This window comes from Mytilus californianus, unplaced genomic scaffold, assembly GCF_021869535.1.
Source record: "Mytilus californianus isolate M0D057914Y unplaced genomic scaffold, xbMytCali1.0.p SCAF_6, whole genome shotgun sequence".
NCBI classification, from domain to species: Eukaryota; Metazoa; Mollusca; class Bivalvia; order Mytilida; family Mytilidae; genus Mytilus; species Mytilus californianus.
In genome coordinates this window covers 11123807-11144252 of record NW_026262712.1, presented here as the reverse complement: position 1 = coordinate 11144252, position 20446 = coordinate 11123807, and the positions used below count along the sequence as shown (strand labels likewise).

At 33.9% G+C, this 20446-nt stretch overlaps 1 protein-coding gene across 1 annotated transcript in view; it reads right to left on the bottom strand.

Annotated features, from left to right (window-relative positions):
- LOC127705774 (uncharacterized) overlaps positions 1–20446 on the bottom strand; it is a 158686-nt gene that overhangs the window by 13700 nt on the left and 124540 nt on the right. The window contains exons 13-14 of the mRNA XM_052210128.1: positions 17924–18185; positions 12830–13342 (exon numbers count right to left, since the gene is read on the bottom strand). Of these exons, the coding sequence (XP_052066088.1) occupies positions 12830–13342; positions 17924–18185 (775 nt within the window). The remainder of the gene's footprint in view (positions 1–12829; positions 13343–17923; positions 18186–20446) is intronic.

Genomic DNA, 20446 nt, shown 5'->3' with positions numbered 1-20446 from the left:
ATTTAATATGATACAGAAAACTTAAAAGTAAACATGATTTCCAATAAAGTAAACACATTTCTCTAAGGCATCTTACAAAGACACAAAAGGTACCATGGGGTCAATTAAAAACAATAAGTAAAAGAAAGCAAAGAATACCACGGAAAACACAAACAAGAGGCTCTCAAGAGCCTGAATCGCTCACCTGTATTTCAGAGGAGAAGATTTTTAAATGTTAGCAAACTTGATGAACAAATTGTGTAAAATTGTCTTTAAAGGGCAATAACTCCTTAAGGGGTCAATTGACAATTATGGTCATATTAACTTTTTTGTAGATCTTACTTTGCTGAACATTATTGCTGCTTACAGTCTATATATCTCTATAATAATATTCAAAATAATAACAAAAAATTGCAAAATTTTGTTAAAACTACCAATTCGGTGGCAGCAACCCAACAATGGGTTGTTCGATTCGTCTAAAAATTTCAGGGCCGATAGATCTTGACCAATTAAACAAATTTACCCCATGTCACATTTGCTCTAAAAGATTTAGTTTTTGAGATATAAGCCAAAAACTGCATTTGACCCTTATGTTCTATTTTTAGCCATGGCGGCCATGTTTGTCGATGGATCAAAACTTCGGATACAATTTATAAACTAGATACCCTATGGAACATTTTGTTAAAGTTTGAAGGTATTTGGCCCATTAGTTTCAGAACAGAAGATTTTTGAAATAGTTTACGACGACAGACGACGACGACAGACGACGGACGACGACGGACGACGACGGACGCCAAGTGATGGCATAAGCTCACATGGGGCCCTTTGGGCCCCGGTGAGCTAAAAAACGATGCGAAATAAGAAATGCACAATCTACGAAACACTTCATGCACAAATTTGTCACATTATTAGTTTGGAAATTTAATCTTATATGTTGTGTAAAATGAAATAATGGTATTGGTTTTAGGTTAACCCCTTGGCCCCCAATCCCACCTGTAGTTGTGATGGCAACTGCCATTCTTCGACAGCCATTATGACCCTTGCGGCATTTGCATTATAGTATAGTTTACCCAAAATTGTTTTAATTAATCACTGGTAGCCTCTTTAAGCTGTATTTTGGACTAGTCATCTCTCGGAGGCAGATTTAGAGGGAAGCCCAGCCCCCCCCCCCCCCCCCCCCCCCCCCTTATGTGGGAAACATTGGTTGATTATATAGGGAATCACAGAAGCATGACAGGAGTGGTCCCCCTATTAGGAAGTCAGCGGGACCCCACTTATGAAAAATTCTAGATCCACCACTGTTGGAGATTAAAGATTGCTATGAAATCAGTGCTTTATAATTTTGGGTAGATAACTATAATGCTTTTTATGTACTCGTTTGGTTTATTACTTATTTTTTTTATACTTTCTCCATTTTTTCAAACAATGCATACTGAGATGAAAATGGGACATGCCATGAAATTAATTAAGCCATCAGTTGTTTTGTTTTATTATAATTACATTAATTTTTGGCTCGGGGGGCACTTTAATACCTAATTGATAGGGGGAGCCGCTTGGGTTCTGTTACCCCACCCTTTTCATATAATTTAGATTTTAAAAATGTATACCTTTTCATATATTGCGTAGGTAAAAATGTAACCTTTTCCCATATTGTTTGGGTTTTATGTGGTGTGTAATGTACGAATGGAATACCAAAGTGTCAAAAGAGAGAAAATTGGTTGATAAAAACACAACAGGGAACACCAAGAAAGATAACAGACAAAGAAGTTATGGAAACTTTACTGACCTTATCATATATTTCTGATAGTTTTCCCGATCTATTCACATATTTTTAAGCATGAAAAGGTGACCGATTTCAGCGGCATGTCCTATCACCTTGTATATAGGAAGTGCCCCCCTCCCCCCAAGGTTTTTGGTGAAGTGTACTGCCAAATGATGAGTATTCAGACTAAACTAAGTGTGTCCCGTTTAGTGCAGATTCATTTCTTTATTCTTATGAATAACAGTTAAGGCAAAACTGCATACAAACCTGACAAATAACTACTTGATATATATTTTTAACATTACCTGCAGATATTTGTACTAAAACACTATTGAACTGTCTAAAAAATCGGGAATTTTTTTAAATATAAAAAAGTGATTCTTGTCCCTTTAATGCCATGATATTTTATGTTTCTGATAATAACCTTGATACTGATTTTTTTTTATTAACAGGGCGACTTATCTTTCTCACTGTTATTTTTTCTTACTATGACATGAGGATTAGAGATTTTGATATTTTTTATTTAATTATTCCCTCTGTACAGTTATTGAAATTAAGTTTGGAAATCATTTCACTCCTAAAAATTACTATTTGGTGATTTTAGATATTCAAAAAATATATAAAAAGAACCTAAGGACAAAAATCAATAGATTTAGATTTTATTGAAACACAGATTTTTAGAAGTTAGAGGTTATTGCCATTGTGCAGGCAATAGTGTGGGTATTTGAAGTGAAGGTTCACAGTCATTTTTGTCACTGACAAGTTTTAGTTAAACTTGTAATATGTAATTGTGAAAACAGATTTCGAGGATTCAAATATGGTAAGTTGAATTATGAATATTATTAACTATTTTTATAGTTTTAACCAAATTGTAATCATAGCAAATGTTTGAGTGATAAGCATACCATGTGTAACATAATTGAATCAAGATAATTCATAGTTTGAGTGTTCAGATACAGTAGCTATAATAAATCATTATTCATTCACAAGTCATATCTTAAGTCATAAACTAACTGTTTAGACTTTTTATCATAAGTTCGGAATAAGATACGTTACATATTGGAAATTGATATGCAAATTTATTAAAATTCATGAACCTTGATCAGTTGTGGGCTTTAAAGAATCAAGGTTATTTTGGTATAATGATGTAGTAAAATGAGAACGTAGAAAACAAAAATAAATCGTTGAAAGTCAAAAATAATATCTTTATTACTATCAGAGAAGTACCTATTCTAGACCTACAAATGTTATTTGCAGGTAGCCTACGGTTATTGTAACCAGCAATGACTGTCAGACGGTTTTATAAAGATTTGTAATAATTTGTCTACTATTGCCTTAGGGGCTACCATTTGATTTATAGGGGGGGGGGGGGGGGAGGGGGGGGCTAGAAATTTGAAACTAGAGGCTCTCAAGAGCCTGTGTCGCTCACCTGACTCTACTTTGGTTTTAGAAATCATGTAAAGATAGATAAAAATCATAACAGATACCCAAATAATGATTCAGGCCAAATTTTGATTAATATTGGTCCCGTTATTTAATAAAATATCCTGGTGGCCATCTTGAACAGTAAATCGCCAACAAAGTAGCAACACTTGGTCAGCACTTCATAAGGAACATTCATGCCATGTTTGGTTTCATTCCATTCAGTGGTACTCTAAAAGAAGACATTTGTATGTATTTCATATAGGGTCCTATGTTAAACTAAGCCCCCCCTAGCGGCCATCTTGGATGATGGATCGACTGCCAAGTAACAACACTTGGTCAGCAACTCATAAGGAACATTCATGCCATGTTTGGTTCAATTCCATTCAGTGGTTCTCTAAAAGAAGACAATTGTATGTATTTCCCTTAGGGTCCTATGTTAAACTAAGTCCCCCGCTGTCGGCCATCTTGGATGATGGATCGGCTGCAAAGTAACAACACTTGGTCAACATCTCATATGGAACATTCATGCCATGTTTGGTTCCATTCCATTTATTGGTTCTCTAAAAGAAGACATTTTTATGTATTTCCCAAAGGGTCCTATGTAAAACTAAGTCCCCCGCTGGCGGCCATCTTGGATGATGGATCGGCAACAAAGTAACAACACTTGGTCAACATCTCATAAGGAATATTCATGACATGTTTGGTTTCATTCCATTCAGTGGTTCTCTAAAAGAAGACATTTGTATGTATTTTCCTTAGGTCCTTTGTTAACTTAAGTCCCCTGCTGTCGGCCATCTTGGATGATGGACCGACTGCAAAGTAACAACACTTGGTCAGCACCTCATAAGGAACATTCATGCCATGTTTGGTTTCATCCCATTCAGTGGTTCTCTAAAAGAAGACATTTGTATGTATTTCCCATAGGGTCCTATATTAAACTAAGTCCCCCACTGGCGGCCATCTTGGATGATGGATCGGCTACAAAGTAACAACACTTGGTCATTCCTCATAAGGAACATTCATGCCATGTTTGGTTTCATTCCATTCAGTGGTTCTCTATAAGAAAGCAATTTGTATGTATTTCCCATAGGGTCCTATGTTGAACTAAGTCCCCCGCTGGCGGCCATCTTGGATGATGGACCGACTGCGAAGTAACAACACTTGGTCAGCATCTCATAAAGAACATTCATGCCATGTTTGGTTCCATTCCATTCAGTGGTTCTCTAAAAGAAGACATTTTTATGTATTTCCCATAGGGTCCTATGTTAAACTAAGTCCCCCGCTGGCGGCCATCTTGGATGATGAATCGGCTACAAAGTAACAACACTTGGTCATTCCTCATAAGGAACATTCATGCCATGTTTGGTTTCATTCCATTCAGTGGTTCTCAAAAAGAAAGCAATTTGTATGTATTTCCCATAGGGTCCTATGTTGAACTAAGTCCCCCGCTGGCGGCCATCTTGGATGATGGACCGACTGCAAAGTAACAACACTTGGTCAGCATCTCATAAGGAACATTCATGCCATGTTTGGTTCCATTCCATTCAGTGGTTCTCTAAAAGAAGACATTTTTATGTATTTCCCATAGGGTCCTATGTTAAACTAAGTCCCCCGCTGGCGGCCATCTTGGATGATGGATCGGCTACAAAGTAACAACACTTGATCAGCACCTCATAAGAAACATTCATGCCATGTTTGGTTTCATTCCATTCAGTGGTTCTCTAAAAGAAGACATTTGTATGTATTTCCCATAGGGTCCTATGTTAAACTAAGTTGCCCGATGGCGGCCATCTTGGATGATGGATCGGCTACAAAGTAACAACACATGGTCAGCACCTCATAAGGAACATTCATGCCATGTTTGGTTTTATTCCATTCAGTGGTTCTCTAAAAGAAGTCATTTGTATGCATTTCCCATAGGGTCCTATGTTAAACTAAGTTCCCCGCTGGCGGCCATCTTGGATGATGGATCGGCTACAAAGTAACAACACTTGGTGAGATCCTCATAAGGAACATTCATGCCATGTTTGGTTTCATTCCATTCAGTGGTTCTCTAAAAGAAGTCATTTGTATGCATTTCCCATAGGGTCCTATGTTAAATTAAGTCCCCCGCTGGCGTCCATCTTGGATGATGGATCGGCTACAAAGTAACAACACTTGGTCAGCACCTCATAAGGAACATTCATGCCATGTTTGGTTTTATTCCATTCAGTGGTTCTCTAGAAGAAGTTTAAAATGTAAAAAGTTAACGCCGACGACGGACGACGCCGGACGACGACGGACGACGGACGACGGACGCCAAGTGATGAGAAAAGCTCACTTGGCCCTTCGGGCCAGGTGAGCTAAAAAAGGCAGGACAGGAGTTTTGAGTAAAAAAAAGGCAGGATGAGCAACTTGGCAAAAAAAAATAGGCAGGATGACAATTTATGTAAAATAAAATGCTTCTCTGAGCGCAGCCTGATACGACCGCAGAAGTCGAACCCTGAACAGTTGGGGCAAATTTGGACACAATATTCAAGCTTGATACTGTCTGAATTTGAATTGTGATCAAATTTTTGACATAATATAGGTTTCTGACACAAAATAAATGTGGTTATATAAATCCATTGTGCGATACTGTGCAATTAAAGATTTCTTCTTGAAACTTTTCAAAAATTCGAAATTTATAAAAATTTTGAAAAAAAAGTATGAATCTCTTTAAAAAATCCCCGCTGTGAATAACGTGTGGTAAAAAATTTGTATTTTTACCATAGGACATGGGATTGTTATCTGAAACTAAAGTTTTTGACCTTGACCTTTGACCTAGGAAGTTGTTCATACATTATGATACACCCTCTGGTGTTGGATAATATACATGTCAAGTATAAACTTTGAAATCATAACGGTTTTCTAGATATAGAGCGGACACGATCTTTACCAAAGGACATGGTAGTTGTCAACTGAAACCAAAGTTTTTGACCTTGACCTTTGACCTAGGAAGTTGTACAAACATTAAGTCACACACTCTGGTGTTGGTTAATATACATGTCAAGTATAAAGTATGAAATCATAACGGTTCTCTAGATATAGAGTGGACATAATTTGTTACGGACAGACGGACAGACGGACAGACTGATCACTAGAGGGCAATTATCTCTAATTATCTTTTTGACAATGACTTCCTAGAAATGTTTATACAGATTACATTGTATGATTAACAAACTTAGCAGTTAGTTGTTTATAAATGATAACATGTATTGAGTCATATTTTTGAAGTATATGTTATAAAATCAGTATTGATAAGAGGAGATAATTTGACAAGGGAGATAACATATTTTAAGATTCGAAATACGTAGAAAACATTTTATTCAGTAACTTTATATAGACTTTCATTATCAAAATTATATTTTAATAATTGTTTGATGGTTAAATAACAGTGAACTTGATAATTTATTAAACTTTATCATAAATTTAAGAAAGGAATTTTTAGTGAGAAAATAGAAATTGATGCACTTAAGCTTAGTTTATATCATATAACATTTATATACAACAAGAGTGCACAATTTGAAATGTCTCGCCTGTTTTACTTATCATTGCATTTATGTTGAAAGTCTGTAATATGAAGGTTCTATTACAAGTATCACATAAACTTAACATTGACCAATGCACCATGAAAATGAGGTCAAGGTCATATGAACCCTGCCAGACAGACATGTACACCTTACAACCATTCCATACACCAAATACAGTTGACTTATTGCTAAAAGTATCTGATAAACTGACAAAATCACAAAATGTATGATTGACCAATGAACCATGAAAATGAGGTCAAGGTCATAATGAACCCTGCCAGACAGACATGTTAACCTCTAAACTATTCCATACATTAAATATATTTGACTTATTCTTTATAATTTCTGCGAATAGACCTAAACCACAAAAACTAAAAATTGTCCGATGAACCACAACAAGAGGCTCTCAAGAGCCTGAATCGCTCACCTGTTATTTTTTTTGCTTAAATCTTTCATCAATGATTATTTTTGCTTTTTACCCATATGTTCAATTTTAGCCATAGTGTCTATGTTTCTTGACGTACAAGGAAATAAAATACAAAATTTAAACTTGATTCATTTGAGAAGATTTTTAAAGTTAAAAAACATAAAACAACTTGTGTAAAATTGTCCTTAAAGGGCAATAACTCCTTAAGGGGTCAATTGACAATTTTGGTCATATTTTTAAACTTTTTTGAAGATCTTACTTTGCTGAACATTTTTGCTGTTTACAGTTTATCTTTATCTTCAATAATATTCAAGATAATAACCAAAAACTGCAAAATTTCCTTAAAACAACCAATTTAGTGGCAGCAACCCAACAATGGGTTGTTCGGTGTGTCTGAAAATTTCAGGGCTGATAGATCTTGACCTTTTGAACATTTTAATTCCTTGTGAGATTTGCTCTAAATGCTTTAGTTTCTGAGATATAAGCCAAAAACTGCATTACACCACTATGTTCTATTTTTAGCCATGGCGACATGTTTGTTGATGGATCAAAATTTCGGATACAATTCATAAACTAGATTCCTTAAGGAACATTCATTCAAAGTTAAGAAGTATTAGGAACAATAGTTTCAGAAGAGAAGATTTTTAAATGTTAGCAAACTTGATGAACACATTTCGTAAAATTGTCTTTAAAGGGCAATAACTCCTTAAGGGGTCAATTGACCAATTTGGTCATTTAACTTTTCTGTAGATCTTACTTTGCTGAACATTATTGCTGTTTACAGTTTATATCTATCTATAAAAATATTCAAGATAACAACAAAAAGCTGCAAAATTTCCTCAAAACTACCAATTTAGTGGCAGCAACCCAACAATGGGTTGTTCGATTTGTCTGAAAATATCAGGGCTGATAGATCTTGACCAATTGAACATTTTAACCCATTACAGATTTGCTCTAAAAGCTTTAGTTTTGGAGATATAAGCAAAAAACTGCATTTGACCCCTATGTTCTATTTTTAGCCATGGCAGCCATGTTTGTCGATGGATTAAAACTTCGGATACAATTTATAAACTAGATATCATAAGGAACATTTAGATGAAGTTTGAAGGTATTTGGCCCTGTAGTTTCAGAGAAGAAGATTTTTAAATGTTAGCAAACTTGATGAACAAATTGTGTAAAATTGTCTTTAAAGGGCAATAACTCCTTAAGGGGTCAATTGACAATTTTGGTCATATTTTTAAACTTTTTTGAAGATCTTACTTTCCTGAACATTTTTGCTGTTTACAGTTTATCTTTATCTTCAATAATATTCAAGATAATAACCAAAAACTGCAAAATTTCCTTAAAACAACCAATTTAGTGGCAGCAACCCAACAATGGGTTGTTCGGTGTGTCTGAAAATTTCAGAGCTGATAGATCTTGACATTTTGAACATTTTAATTCCTTGTGAGATTTGCTCTAAATGCTTTAGTTTCTGAGATATAAGCCAAAAACTGCATTACACCACTATGTTCTATTTTTAGCCATGGCGACATGTTTGTTGATGGATCAAAATTTCGGATACAATTCATAAACTAGATTCCTGAAGGAACATTCATTCAAAGTTAAGAAGTATTAGGAACAATAGTTTCAGAAGAGAAGATTTTTAAATGTTAGCAAACTTGATGAACACATTTCGTAAAATTGTCTTTAAAGGGCAATAACTCCTTAAGGGGTCAATTGACCAATTTGGTCATTTAACTTTTCTGTAGATCTTACTTTGCTGAACATTATTGCTGTTTACAGTTTATATCTATCTATAAAAATATTCAAGATAACAACAAAAAGCTGCAAAATTTCCTCAAAACTACCAATTTAGTGGCAGCAACCCAACAATGGGTTGTTCGATTTGTCTGAAAATATCAGGGCTGATAGATCTTGACCAATTGAACAATTTAACCCATGTCAGATTTGCTTTAAAAGCTTTAGTTTTGGAGATATAAGCAAAAAACTGCATTTGACCCTTATGTTCTATTTTTAGCCATGGCAGCCATGTTTGTCAATGGATTAAAACTTCGGATACAATTTATAAACTAGATATTATAAGGAACATTTAGATGAAGTTTGAAGGTATTTGGCCCTGTAGTTTCAGAGAAGAAGATTTTTAAATGTTAGCAAACTTGATGAACAAATTGTGTAAAATTGTCTTTAAAGGGCAATAACTCCTTAAGGGGTCGATTGACAATTTTGGTCATAAAAAAACTTTTTTGTAGATCTTACTTTGCTGAACATTATTGCTGTTTACAGTTTCTATCTATCTATAATAATATTCAAGATTATAACAAAAAACTGCAAAATTTCCTTAAAACTACCAATTTAGTGGCAGCAACCCAACAATGAGTAGTTCGATTCGTCTGAAAATTTCAGGGCCGATAGATCTTGTCCAATTGAACAATTTTACTTCGTGTCAGATTTGCTCTAAAAGCTTTAGTTTTTGAGATATAAGCAAAAAACTGCATTTGACCCCTATGTTCTATTTTTAGCCATGGCGGCCATGTTTGTCGATGGATCAAAACTTCGGATACAATTTATAAACTAGATACCCTAAGGCACATTTAGTTAAAGTTTGAAGGTATTTGGCCCAGTAGTTTCAGAGGAGAAGATTTTTTATTACCATCGATGTCAACATTAATTACGTTTTAGTGTCACTGATGAAGGTAATTTGTACCTGTAAATTAAAGAACTTGTATAATTATATGGCTTCACTTGACAGCCTGGGTGTCAAACATACTCAATTAACGATTTTCACCTCAGGCTAACTACCGTTATGTAATAAAAGCTTTGTGTAAAAGAATTTTCGGGTTACTTCCCTTGTTTTATCATGTTTTAAGTTATCCTCCTTAAAATAATGTGAATTGATGAAAGAATATGAATGAAATACAAATTGAACAAAGAATCTTATAAGGATGGTAATTTAATGATTTTAAATGTCTTAGGATATATCAAAAAATATTATTTTGAAAATTATTTGAGAGATCTATACTTCTTTTCAATGCTTAAATTGAGATTTATAATTTATGTATTGACCATGTATGATCACTGTCCGACCGTGCGAGGGCTGTATAGCCAGTAATGGTCGTAAAAAGAGTCCATCCTCATGATGACTGTTTAATTAAACCGACCGTGCAAGGGCTGTATAGCAAGTCAAGGTCGTTAAAAAACTTCTATCATCATAATGACTGTATAAGTGTTTATGCTAAATCTGGCAAAATCTAAATTAGCTAGAATAATGGAATAACACTTGTGAAACACATAAATAATTGTTGGATGATAGAACTGAGAAACACACTAATGATGACAAAGATGAGGAAAGAAAAAAAATCACATTCATATAGTAAAGCTTAGTGTTGACAAATTTTTCACATGGTAACAACACAGAGAGAATACATTAATAGTATCTTAAAAAAGGGGAAATATGTAGCTTTATCATCAAAATGAACACTGAAAAAAGCGATAGATATGTCGATAAAAAATCTCCAGTTATGAGGCCCAAACTCCAGCTGAAAATATTTCACTAACAACAAAACTGTAATTTTTTTTCAAGCAGTCACTGAACCATGAAAATGAGGTCAAGGACAGACGGAAACCTTGTAACATAAGGAATCAACATACAAGGTATGAATCATCCAGGTCTTCTTCCTTCTGAAATATAAAGCTTTAAACAAATAGATTACGCCATCGCCGCTGGATTTTAATACCTATGTCTTGCATGTCGCAGGCGAGACAAAAATGAAACATACTTATATTTATATTTTTTTATTGTATATTAGATGTTGCCTAAAATTTCTATGAGATTGAAGAAGTACATATTTAAAATTTTTAATGTGAAATTTTTACAGAATATAGAGAAAAAATTTTGTGATACAAAAATACAACAGTAACTGTGATAAATATATATTGATCATTTAGTCACCATAAACTATGATGATTTATACATCTTGATTTATAACGCCTGTGCCGTTATATTACCTTGATGGAGATGTTTAGTTTCCGAGTTCTTCTTATAGACTTATTACTAAAGGTTTAAATTATATTAAAGATTTCAGAAAAAATAAAATGCTTAAATGAGCGCAGCTGGATACGACCGCAGAGGTCCAACCCTGAACAGTTGGGGCAAAATTGGACACAATATTCGCGCTTGATACCGGTCTGAATTTGGATTGTAATTAAATATTTGACACATAACAGGTTTCTGACACCAAATAACTGTAGTCAAAGAACTTCGAATTGGTTATATGATTTGAATTTATATTCAATTTTTTGCTTTTGTGCAATACACTATGCAGTTGCGTATTGACCCCCCCCCCCCCAATAAAAAAGAAATTTTTTTTACCCCCCCCCCCCCCACCTTTTTTTTGCAAAAAGAAATAATATTTGAAGAAATTTTCTTTTTTAATTTCTGAAATCTGAAATGAAAAAAAAATTGCCCCATCAGTTTCTTTTTTACCCCCCTCCCCCCTTAATTTTTTTTCACCTCCCCCTTCTTTCCCTCAAGATATGGTCATAATCTCAATTCAAATTTCCAATGGAGTTTGCAACCATAATTACCAATTTAAATATATCATAAAAGTCTTAAAATAGAAAAAACATCCCCCCCCCCAAATTTTTTGAACCCCCTTATGATTCATCAACCCAAACTCAATCCCAGCCTTCCCTTTGTGGTAAGGTACCTTGCAGTACAATTTCAGAGATCCATACACTTGAACACAAGTTATTGTCTGGAAACTAGAAAAAAAGGCTTGTTTTTTTGCCCCTTTTTGGCCCTAAATTCCTAAACGTTTAGGGCAATTACCCCAAAACTCAAACCCAGCTTTCCCTTTGTGATATGGAACCTTGTAGTACAATTTCTTAAAGATCCATACACTTACACACAAGTTATTGTCCTGAAACTAGAAAAATGCTTGTATTTTGCCCCTTTTTGGCCCCTTATTCCTAAAATTTTGAGGCAATAATCCTGACAATCCATCCCCGCCTTCATTTTGTGGTATAGTACCTTGCAGTACAATTTCAGAGAGATCCATACACTTGAACACAAGTTATTGTCTGGAAACTAGAAAAATGCTTATTTTTGGCCCCTTTTTCCTAAACGTTTTGGGCAAATATCCCTAAATTCAATTCCAGCTTTCCCTTTGTGATATGGAACCTTGTTGTACAATTTTAGAAAGATCGATACACTTACACACAAGTTATTGTCATGAAACTAGAAAAATGCTTGTTTTTTGCCCCTTTTTTGGCTCCTAATTCATAGACTTTGAGGCAATTGCCCCCAAAATCGGTCCCAGCATTCCCTTTGTGATATGGAACCTTGTAGTACAATGTCAGAGACATCCATACACTAACACACAAGTTATTGTTTGGAAGTTACAAAAATGCTTATTTTTGGCCCCTAATTCCTTAACTGTTGGTACCATAATCAATCCTAAAATTCCTTTTGTGGTATTGAACCTTATGGTAAAATTTCATAGAGATCCATTCACTTAAACTAAAGTTATTGTGCGAAAACCAATGTGTCTTCGGACGACGACGACGCCACTTGTTCCATATTGACCTTATTTTCTTATTGATTATAGAAGTTACATACTCATCAATTCAAATACACACTGAATAAACACACATCGTTATATAATTTCATATACTTGTACATACCTTTTCCTGTTTCTCCTTGTGGATATTCATCAAGTGGTGTATGTAATTCGTATCTCCCATCAAACATCAGAACAAAAGTTCCTTTGTGTTGAATAAATAATTGATGTGTCATATCAAAGCATCTTTGTCCACCAAAGTCTACTAAATCTGATGGAGCTATTTTTATCTTATATTCACCAGTCCTTATCTCTTTTAAGATATCACTCTGAATTGTAAAAGCTTCGTGCTTTGGATACATTTGAGGATAAGATGGCAAATTAGTTTTGACATTTTCAGTCAATGAAGGAACATTGGGGTTTTCATCCTTTGTTTTGCGAGGATTTTCGTTCTCTTGCTTCTGGTCTGAATATTTGAGTTCCTTGTCCACAGTATTCAATTCAGATAATTTCAAAGCTGAATCTTTATGGTCTGTTGCCCCTTCATTGACATTTCTCGGTTTCTCAACATTTCGCTTTTTTTTCAAAGCAATATTTGGGTTTCCCAATAACAACTTCTTCATAATACTTGTATCAGCTGAAAAAAATTAAGGACATTAAAAAAAGAAAAGTTCAAATTGAGATATTTTTCTGCAAACGGATTTTTATTTCATGTAGAGTCCTGTCTGAATGTAAATTTTCATTGTAATATATAAGATGACCTTAACATTGCATCAATTCTGTATTATGTATTATGTTTTAATCTTCAGAGAAGTTTATTCATAATTAAGTGTAATGGCCTCTGAAAGTTGTATTTTAAGCTAAGAAATACTTGTATAGAACTGTGATAAAACCTTTCAGATAGTAAATGAAATATATCTTATAATTATTAATTGACATAGCTTAAAACTGGAATGTCCTTGCAGTTTAAAATATGACAGGTGCAACATACTACAATCATGTTCAAATGGCTGAGATTTTTGTAATATATGAAAAGAGTTAAATTGGATTTAGTTGACAACAATGCAGAACAATTTTGTGAAGACCTTTCAGTAATCGTATTTCCCTTAGTAATGTATAGAAAAAATTCCTCAAAAACAATTCCTTTAATGAAGTTAACAAAAGTCATCTAATACAAGAGTGCACATGCTGAAATGTCTCGTCTGCTTTACTTATTCTGATTTTATGTTTCACTACAAGTATCACATAAACTTAACAGTATGAATGATCAATTGGAATGAAGTTAAGGTCAGATGAACCCTGCAAGACAAACATGTGCACCAAAAAGTACAACCATATCATAAACCAAATTTAGTTAGCCTATTGCTTATTGAGAAACAGACCTTATTTCGAAAATTTAACATGGACCATTGAACCTTAATAATGAGGTCAATGTCAGATGAACCCTGGCAGACATGTATACCATGCAATCATTCCATACACCAATAATAGTTGACCTATTGGTTATAATATCTGAGAAACAGACATAACAACGAAACCTTTAGTTCACTAATGAACTATGAAAATGAGGCTAAGGTCAGATGATTCTGCCAGACAAGACATGTACACCTTATAATCATTCAATAGACCAGTTATACTTGACCTATTACATATATTATCTGATGAACAGAAAAAAACATGAACACTTAACATTGGCAAATAAAACCCTGAAAATGAGGTCAAGGTCAGATAAAACCTGCCTCAAAGACATTTACACCTTACAATCACTCCATACACCAAATACATTTGACCTATTGGAATGTCCTTATAGTACTTAATAAACAGACAAAACCATGAATTTAACATTGACCAATGAACCATGAATATGAAATCAAGGTCAAATGAAACCTAGCAAACAGACATGTAGTTCAGTGGTTGTCATTGGTTCATGTCTGTCATATTACTAATTAGTTTTTCTTAAATTGTTTTTTTTATGAATAAGCCTGTTAGTTTTTTCAATTGAAAAGTATAATATATTTCATGTTGGGGCATTTAAAGCCGACTATACAGTATAAGTTTTTAATATTGTTGAAGGCCGCACAGTTGCCTATAATTCCTTACATTCACTTCATTTGAACTTTGGTGGATTGTTTTCTTATTGGCAATCATACCACATTATTTTTGTATATGTACATCTAACAATAATTCCATACAGCAATATACCTTATTGCTTATATAGTATCTGAGAAATAGACCAAAGGGAAAGAAATAAAATTGACCAATGAACCAAAAAATATTAGGTTAAGCTCAAATGAAATCTGTCAGTCAAACATGTATATCTTACAATCATTCCAAACACCAAATAAAGTTGACCTTTTGTTTATAGTATCTGAGATACAGACTTGACCAGGAAAACTTAACCCTGATCACTGATGAATGAAATGAGGTCAAGTTCCGGTGAACCCTGTCTGAGAGACTTGTAAACCTTGCAAGGATCCCATATACCAAATATAGTTATCATATTGCTCATAATAAGTGAGTATTTCACATAACAAACAAGAGTGCACAAGCTGAAATGTCTGGCCTGCATTACTAACTATTGATTTTAATTTGAGTCATAAATATAAAGTATTACTAAAGTATCACATTAAGGCCAACATTAAAAATATCTTTGTTTTCCCTTCCCGACTGATGTTTTCAGGGTATGGGAGGGTAGGTAGGTAGGTAGGTAGGCAAATTATTTTATTTTATTCCTTGGTATGGTTTTCTAAATTGAATTTGAAATTCAAAGTAGATAGATTTTAAAGCATGATTCAGACCACTTTTACTCAAAGATATAAACAATCCTTTACAGAGGAACAGAGGTTAAAGACCAAGCAAATCAAGATGCACTCAGTGGGTTGAAAGATGCTTCAGTTTTTTTTTATTAAATATACCGCATCATTGAATTGTTTTGCTGCAGATTAATTGGATTGTTTTGTTCAGTTTCAGAGAATTTTTATCTAATGCCAAGGCATATTTTCTATTACAGATTTATATATATTATATCATTCAATATTTTCTAAACGATGTTTTTCTTAATTCTAAATAAAGTTTTTTGTGTTAATGTACTTAAAAAATTGCCACATTAAATGTTCACACACTTTGTTGTACAATTTGTCTTTTTGTGTAAATCAGTTTCAATTAATGTAGCATGTTGCTTATTTCCCCTGATGTTCATCATGATAGAATATGTATCTTTGATCTTAGAATTATTAGTAACTGTATCTGAGGGCAATTCAGCATTATTATTTGAGTCAATTTTTACTGTAAAGTTTATGTATTAATTCCAGGGTGGAACTCTAATGCTGTATTCAATGGCTCACTGTTTTCAATTTAGAATGGTTTGCTGCTATTCCCCAATGTTGACAGCTTTGCCGAAAAGTTGCCATTCTTTAGGGCATAATCAATAGGACCATCAACCTCAGCATTTCCGATTGCTTCGTCCATGATTTCACTGATCGTTAATTTGGTGCTTATCTTCAAAATTTTCTTATTAACGATATTTTTCACGAAATAATAGTGACGTCATTGATCACCCTTGCAGACACACAAATAGTGTGACAAGCCATTTTGTTTGTTTTTCTCGATTCTGAATCATTTAGACGCTTCAATGATGCCTTGAATTAAAACGCTTGTGGACTACAGCATCGGAAAGGTATCACAAAAAACCAAAATAGCAAAAAAAAAAATATTGGACATGAACGGCCAATAAATTTTTTCGGGTCGCAGTGATTTTACCGGGTCAGTCGTGGGAGGGGAAACAAATAATATTTTATTTTTCGCCTAACATACACATGATCCAAAAAATAAAGTCAAGGTCAAATAAACCAAGCCGGAAATATATGTACACCATAATATCAGATGGTACCTGCAAGACAGACATATACACCTTACAATGATTTCATACACCAAATATAGTTGACCTAATGCATAAAGCACATGTATTGGAAAAACAGACTAAAACACAAAAACTTATCTTTTGCCACTGAACCATGAACATGAGGTTAAGGTCAGATGACACCTGCCAGTTGAACATGTACACCTTTCAATCCTTCCTTACACTAAATACAGTAGACCTATTGCTTGTAATATCTGAGATATGGACTTGACCACGAAAACTTAACCATGTTCACTGATCCATAACATGAGGTAGAGGTCAAATGAAAACTGTCTGACATGCATGATGACCTCGCAAGGTATGCACATACCAAATATAGTTATCCTATTACTCATAACAAGTGAAATTAACATTACAAAAAATCTTAACTTTTCTCTAGTAGTCAATGAACCATGAAATGACGTCAAGGACAATGGACATATGACAGACAGAAACTTCAAATCATATGGCATCTAGATACAAAGTATGAAACATCCAGGTCTTCTACCTTCTGAAATACTAAGCTTTTAAGTAGTAAGTTAACATTGCCGCCGCAACAAGATCACTATCCCTATGTCTTGCTCTGCGACAGAAGTCTCAGACTTGACAAAAAAATGCATTTTTTTTCAAGCAGTTGTGGAACCATGAAAATGAGGTGAAAAGCAATGGACATATGACAGATGAAAACTTGGAAACATAAGGCATCTGCATGCTAGGTATGATGCTGTAAACATAATACTTGTTCCCCCTGGAACAAAACTATGGATAATAAAAGTTATTGGGAACAACCATTACCATTTCGACCTTTATAAGATATTTTCCTGGAACTAAAACATCATACGGTTTCATAATATTTGTTCCTTTAATGAAAGAGTGCCATGTGATTTTTTTTACACATGATCTTAATTACTGCTCACCTCACCTGTGTTTGACATTTACCTGTACATGTAATATATACAAAGAATGAAGGGCGAGGAATACAACAAACTTTTTACATAAATTCTGTCACAAAGCATCTAGTCATTCTAGATCTCCTATCTTCTGAAATATAAAGCTTTACACAAATAGTTTACCCCGTTGCCGCCACCTGATAGTAATCCTTATGTATCACATTCTGTGACTTTTGGCGCATGCGAGACAATAAAAACTAAAAACAAATATCTTATAGAGGATTTAGTAAGACAAGTCTGATTTTATTTATTTCCCAAAATGAAAATTCAATCATGTCATATAGATCCATTTTAATATGCCCAAAAGAAATTCAGTAAAAACTCATCAAAGATACTACATGATGCTTATAATTTTTATACATTGACATACATTTCCCAAGTGTGACCATTTTCTTGTCTTCGAGATGAATACCATTTCTTCCAAAGTAGATCGTTAGCCCGTTAGTAGAGTTCCATTCCTTAGAAATCTTTTCACCAATCAAAATGCTAGCCAAACAAGACTTGCCAACTTTGCAGGCACCTGCCAAGTAAACACGATTTTCGTAGGATTCATACTCCCCATGATCTATAAATATCTTGAAATCATTGGGTTCCATCCTTTTGAGTCTAAACAACAATAATTCTGATTCCGTCTACAAAACACAAGTAAAATTGCTACTATAACTATATATAAATTTATTAATTTTTGTGAACCATTTAGGTCACGAAATTCCACCAAACTCCCAAGAGTAAGGAGAGTTGTACAAATAATGTGAATACACAGAACCCCTATCTAATTCATCTTTTGCTATAAGAGTTCATCATTCCCTGTTTTGTATCTACTAAGTAAACAACATTCCATTTTTCTATAATTCCTATTAAATCAGCCAAAACCTGCAGTAAAAATAGATATATGCCCCAAATAAGCGTTCCCCTAATTGGTTGAACTACTGTGACGATCTCCAGAATTTAGTAGCCTCTAATAAATTTTCCTCCGCTTGAATGTAACTCTATGTAAAATATACTGTTTAAGATATAGTATTGTTTTAGATATAAACGAAATGTATGTCATGTGTTTGCATGTTCATATTAATATACGCTGTTATGTAGTTTAATGAAATAGTTTATTGAAAAAATTTAAAGCAAAAAAGATGAACTTTGGACCCCAAAGATTCAGCCGCCTCACAAACAGAAATTTCCCTTGATGTAAAGCAAAGCAAAAATTTCCGTTGATATGTTGAACTTTGAACCCATAGATTCAGCCGACTCACAAACAGAAATTTTCTTGTGCTCAAATGTAATTCTAAGTGTAGTATAGACGGGTTTATCTATAATTGACCTAGAAAACATGGGCGCATCCATTAACCTCTCACGTGACAAATCCCCCATTACAACCGTGAAAAATAATGCACGTGTATGATCAAAACATTATCGATTTTCTGTTTACATTTATATTTCTTTTATTTTCTGATTTATTTTGCTATGGATACTGCTGAAAGTTATAAAAAAAGTTGGAGGCATTTCTTGTGCAGTTAAAAGTTGTACAAATAATCGTAGAAAACTTCAGATGGGGACAAATCAATGTGTAAATTACACAGAAAAACTTTGCAAAAACAGGTTTTTGTATGGTTCAGACATTTTTTTTTCGGGATGGTGCACCGACTGCACACAGTCCGTTTTTTTTTTAATAAAACTTGTTATGAAAGTAAAATTACACTGGCAGACGAAGGTTGACACGTCGTGAAACCGTTGTAAAAAAAACTTAAATAAATCTATGCAAATTAATCCGATGACAGTGCATCTGCCTCTTCTTGTATAGAAGATCACCACATCAGATGCAGATCCAGGATTTTGAAACAAGAGGCTCTCAAGAACCTGAATCGCTAACCTGTAATTTTTTGCTTAAATCTTTCATCAATGATTATTTTTGCTTTTCAATATATATTAATGAGTGGCTTAAAAATGCCATTTAAATGTTCTTTGTATCTGTCATATCTTCTTCAAAAGCAAAAAAATGCATTTTACCCCTATGTTCCATTTTAGCCATAGTAAAGTTGCTATGTTTCTTGACGTACAATGAAATAAAATACAAAATTAATACAAGATACTCTGAAACTCATTCAGCCCAAGTTTGGCTGAAATTGATTCAGCAGTTTCAAAGGAGAAGAATTTTTTAAGGAGGCAAACTAAATGAACAAATTGTGAAAAATTGTCTTTAAAGGGCACTAACTCCTTAAGGGGTCAATTGACAATTTTGGTCATATAAAACTCATTTGTAGATCTTACTTTGCTGAACAGTTTTGCTGTTCACAGTTTATCTGTATCTATAATAATATTCAAGATAATGTATTATAACCGAAAACTGCAAAATTTCCTTAAAATCATCAATTCAGGGGCAATAAACCTAAAAATCAGATACCTGATTTGGCTGATAATTTCAGAGCAGGTAGACCTTGACCTAATAAATACTTTAACTTCTTGTCTGATTTCCTCTAAATGCTTTAGTTTTTGAGATATAAGTCAAAAACTGCATTTTACCCTATGTTCTATTTTTAGCCATGGCAACCATGTTTTCTGAGGAAACAGAAAATAAAACACAAACTTTATTTTAGATAACCTAAGAATCATTCAGATTAAGTTTGGTTTAATTTGGTTCAGTAGTTTCAGAGGAGAAGTTTTTTTTAAAGTTAAATAAAATTGCTTCGCCGAGCGGAGCTGGATACGACCGCAGAGGTCCAACCCTGAACAGTTGGGGCAAAAATGGACACAATATTCGCGCTTGATACAGGTCTGAATTTGGATTGTAATTCAATATTTGACACATAATAGGTTTCTGACACAGAATAACTGTAGTCAAAGAACTTAGAATTGGTTTTTATGATTTGAATTTATATTCATTTTTTTGCTTTTGTGC